The sequence below is a fragment of the Capsicum annuum genome, chromosome 11, assembly GCF_002878395.1.
Source record: "Capsicum annuum cultivar UCD-10X-F1 chromosome 11, UCD10Xv1.1, whole genome shotgun sequence".
Classification (NCBI taxonomy): Eukaryota; Viridiplantae; Streptophyta; class Magnoliopsida; order Solanales; family Solanaceae; genus Capsicum; species Capsicum annuum.
The window spans coordinates 8,977,832-8,983,008 of NC_061121.1; the positions used below are offsets into that span (position 1 = coordinate 8,977,832).

The window sequence follows — 5,177 nt, forward strand, 5'->3', positions numbered from 1 at the left end:
TGTGAAGATCTTTCTGGTACAGATAGTCTTTGATCTGCATCTTCCAGAAACCAAAATCGGATCCATCAAACTTCTCGATTCCAAGCTTCGATCCTTCCATCTTCAGAGATCGTGTGAATCTCCTAAGCTCTGATACCAATTGTTAGGATTGATGACCTTCCACACTCACTAGATCTGGTAGAAATGATGACGAAAGGTAGAGAGAAATTTCGTGAAGAGAGAGAAAGAGAGAGAGAAAAATAATTTCGTGGTAACACCCATGGGTTAACTCCATGCCGGACCGGCTATTTATATTAATGATTCGGAATATGTACAGTTACACAGAGAAAATGAGAATAAAACTGCGTGAACATTAATATATAATCAGTACACTACATATTAATCAAGCTCCACACCTAACACGTGTGGCTTTTAACCACATCATGGTCGTGAGATCATCCCAAAGATGGCCAATTTTTATTTAGCCAACCTACTAAAGAAATTCTGAATAGATAAATATTTGAGAGTAAAGAGACTATTTACACTAGTATCAATTAATTTGATGCTCTTCTTTGATGTACACCAAAATCATAAAATAAATACTCTAATACTTATTAAACTATGAACAAATGAGGTTAATTAAATTTCCTCATTTTTTTCTCTTCCGCAGAAAGGCATACCTTGACGCTACTTCCTAACAATAACATGGCAGGAACTCTACGTGATTTCACAATTACAACCTCAAAAAAGTGGTCACCCCTGCCCTTTCAAGATTGGATGAGGGTGGGGGGTTGGGGGAGGGGGGGCAGGAAGTATAAAAATAAGACGTCAAAGGAATATGACATGGTATTCGAGATACTAAAATGGCTTTCAGCTAGATGTCTCATGCGATTCAGCTGTGGTTCTAACGCTTGGAAAAATGTGATTCGACATGATCCTAAGTCCTAACTTTGTCAAGTTGCACAATGCATTTTCTTAGGACCGTCCCAAGCCACCTGCCTCTTATTCGAACTATCAATAAGAACACCCTATTGTGATGTTGTAGAAAGCACCTAGTATTCCCCAACACAACTCTAAGGATTCCCTTTACAACTCGTGTGTTTGTACTCAAGAGAGAGAGATATCGTTATTTGCTCAAATCATTCCAATGGCCTTGTTTGTCTCTATAGCTATTATTGATCGGTTAGCAATGTAATTTTATGCTTATGAAATAAAATGAACTGTAGCATAATTTTTAAATAAAAATTAGAATAAAAATTAGGACGTTTAGCGCCAAAATTTAACGATCAATGATATCTTTGGGGATCAAACACAAAATAACATGAAGCCAAGATAATTATTATTTATAAAGATAGAGATACATTACAGATGAACCACAAAGTACCAGAAAAGGTGAATGACTACTTTTTCGAGAGAAATTTACATAGCTTAGTGGCTTATTCTGAAGGGACAAAGACAATTTGGTCATCATTAAGAAAATGACAAATTGGTGTAGTTCCAGGCTTAACCTTAAGAACGATAAAAGGTAATGACTTAGGGTTCCAAAAAGATGCATCTTTATGGCACACTGATACTGCTTTCACTTTTGTTCCATCATCACCGATCATAGATACCATAAATGTTCTCGTACTTCCTGCAAAGTGACAATAATGTAGTGCATACACGTAGTTAAGCTTGTGGCATACCATGCTATCCCCATCAGCTATTTGTTGAACTTTTTCAATTGTGTATCTTTGTGAATTTTGAGTTTCCCCTTGTACCTCTGAAGTAATCGCGAGGATATTGTTTGTCCTAAGTAAGGATAACCCGAAATCTACCATAGACTCTAAAGAAGTTACACACATTTTCTTCTCTTTATGTTTTACTTCTGGCTCATCACAAAGTTCGATTGTTTTCTTTATCGTTTGAGCATCCTTTGATTTACGATCGATAGAGAAATGATTGAGAATCTCTGAGAATTTCTCCATCGAAAAGGGAATTGATTCCACAGACTCTCGCGGCAAAAAAGGTGCTTCATTCTTATTTAGGAGAGTAGGAAACTTGATAATGTTTCCTTTCTCCAAGTCCTTTTCTAAGAAGAAGTATTGCTTCAAAGGGCGATCTTCTTCTTTAGCACTGTTTCCTCGAGTTACTTGTTTGATCACATTCTTTTTTGTTGCAAAGTGAAGAATTTCATCCTTCGTAGCAGCACGATGCCAACTAATAGTACCATACTGGCTTAAACCATAGTACACTTTCGCGTTAGCGTCAGTGTTATCTTGTTTTAGCTCAGGAGAAACGTCGTCTGTAAAATCACGATAACAATAAATTGTATTTTTGTTTACAATACAAACACTAAGCTCAGGTTCAAAATTTGTTCTATCTTTTCATATTTATTGTGTATCAAAGAACAAACTAATGAAGAACATTTTCTTTTATATTAGAAGGTCGATTGGACACGACCTCTCTACTCTGCAAAAATATGAATAAGGTACAACATACACCTTCTCGATCCTTTCTAGACCCACTTGTGAGAGACCACATGAATATGTTGTTATTGTAATATAAGTTATTAAAGTATTAAATTGAGTTAAAACTAACAAATCATATCATATTTTTTTTATAAAAGAAATTTTATTTTTACTTATGACAATTAAATATGAAAACAACATAAGAGATCTTTCCGGAGTTCCTCTTATTTTACAAATGTAAGTCACAATGACACAATATGGATATAAAGGCATCAGAGGACAAATAATTCGTGAATATTCATATAGTCAACTCCAATTAAGATGAACCTGATTGGGGAAGGAAATCTTTGATGACTTTTGGGATTTGAGTATTGGGCAATTTTACTTTCCAGTAAACCACTGGAGATATTGCTGCATGAGTACTTGCTACAAAAGAAAGCTACAAATATATACAACAATAAATAAATAAATAAATAATTTCTATCAAACATTCCCATGTAAAGAATAATAAGCTTTCCATTATTCTACTAAATCGCGTTAATTTATAAGGGTTGGAAAATTATATTATTCGTTCTAATAATTTTCAACCCTTAAAAGTTAAAAGGGGTTTTAATGGAATTTATGATAATTATATAAAATTATATAGTTTATCAAGTTTTCTCTACAAATCAATAAATATAATATATAACATTTTCGGAATAAAATTGATAACTAGAAAAATATAATAAAATGCTACTCACCAAGAAAATGGTCAGGGCTTGCAACTTCATTGGGAGATTTTTGCTTTGGTATATAATTGTAGAAATAGCTAAAGCTTGGATGGAATTCACACAAAAAATGTCCTCCCTTTATAGGCATAAATTGCAATATGTACAACTTAGTGAAAAATGTAAATTATGACTTGATTATTTTTAAAATATCACTAAATTGCTTATAACTTATTGGGCAATACGTTGTGGATTGAGATCTCGACAAATGGAGCAATTAAAGAAAGGACTTTTCACATAAATAGTCTGGTGGATTTTTTAGTCAGGGTATAAATTATTATACATATAATTAAATTAGTTATACATATATATCGTATATGTATTATACATTTGTAGGCTATTTTTAGTTTAATTTTAATCGAATAGACTACAATGTAATTTTAAACTTCTTATTTGATCTTTGATATAATGATAAAGATTTTATTTCTTCAAAATTTTAGTATATAATATTCCAAAAATGTAAAATTTCGAGTTCTTTTGTCTCCAAAAAAACAAAAACAAAAAAAACTTGTTCTATGTGAAATAACAAATGTTCCATAGTATTTTTATTTTTGGGATAACTATGAAGGTCAACTGATCATGAAGGTATTCAAGTTTGAGCATAACCTATACATATACATTTTATATTCTATACAAATTATAACTTCATCAACTTAGATTAGTACTATCGACATATGTTGTGGTGTAGTGGTCAGGTCTGAGCTTGGAGTATGGAAAATTTTTTGTTGGAGCGCCACCTCCAGAATGGGCTCATGTAGTGCATAATCTGCAGGAAAAAATACATAAAGTAACATATTTTAGTATTAAATTAAAAAAAATAACAACACTTTTATCAAATTATATTTTGTAGCATATGTATTTGTATTTTTGTCGCAACAGTTTGCAAAAACACAAAATACATATCGATCATAACGACAGTAAAAATCATATGTATTTGTATTTTTGTAGCAACAGTTTGCAAAATTACAAAATACAACTTGCCATATTATGTAATTATGAAACTGTTGCTATAAAAATCATAATTAAGAGGATAAGTATGCTATTTCTGAATTTTGCCCTAATCTGAATTAGTCAAGGTTCAATAGGGGTACTGAAACACTGGGTGAGAAATCCCCCATCCCGCGGAAAAAAAAATTAGAACCTGATGCGTTGGCGTACAAGTAACATTAACGCCAAATTATATTTGTTTAGCACTAATTGCACACTTATTAATACTTTTCTATATAAACAATGTTGACTTTGGCGTTCAAGCAACATTTAATGTTTCCGGGAGATATTTTTTTTTTGATTTTCATCCGGTGTCTGGTGCCTGCGTTGGAGTTTGACTAATCCAGATTCGCATTAGGTAGAGCCCCATTCGGGGGGTAGCGCTCCCTACCAAGAATTTTTTCATACCCAGAACTCAAACCTGAGACTTCTGGTTAAGGAAGGAGTAGTCCCATCCACTGCATCACATCCTTTGGTGGTAGGGGAAATATTTATTTATTGCTAGTTGACCAAGGGGAAGTTTGAAAGTACGTTTAAGAATTTATTTTTTAAAACAATATCAAGTATTGATCACTAAAAAACCTCTCTAATTGCGTTTCACGCCAAAACGTATCATCAATTTATAAATAATCTTTTTCATCTTAATTTCAACTACTATATTTTTGTTTTTGGCTTATTTGATATAGATTGCATTTACTTTTGTACAAATGACTAAAACAGATAATTTTTTATTGCTCTTAAGCTAAACCTCAATAATATTAATGGGATAATGTTATCTAACATAATTATATTGCTAATACGGCTTAATCGAAAACGATGGGGGTATATAATAATCCTTCGTGTTGAAAAAATTATTAGTGATTTCTATAACTTTATGATAGTTTAATTTGTTTTTATTATTTCAAATAAGAGGCAGGTGAAGCAAGCATAATGCGACTTGACAAAGTTGGGATCATGTCAAATCAAACTATTCTAAAATTTAAACACACACTTA

At 32.3% G+C, this 5,177-nt stretch overlaps 1 protein-coding gene across 1 annotated transcript; it reads right to left on the minus strand.

Annotated features, from left to right (window-relative positions):
* Positions 1-1,303: 1,303 nt before the first annotated feature.
* LOC107847044 (BURP domain protein RD22) lies at positions 1,304-3,323 on the minus strand. Its single transcript, XM_016691293.2, has 3 exons — positions 3,170-3,323; positions 2,757-2,868; positions 1,304-2,263 (listed from the first exon to the last, which is right to left on the minus strand). The coding sequence occupies exons 1-3, from the start codon at positions 3,197-3,199 to the stop codon at positions 1,416-1,418; spliced, it is 990 nt and encodes a 329-aa protein (XP_016546779.2). The 5' UTR covers positions 3,200-3,323; the 3' UTR covers positions 1,304-1,415.
* Positions 3,324-5,177: the final 1,854 nt, after the last annotated feature.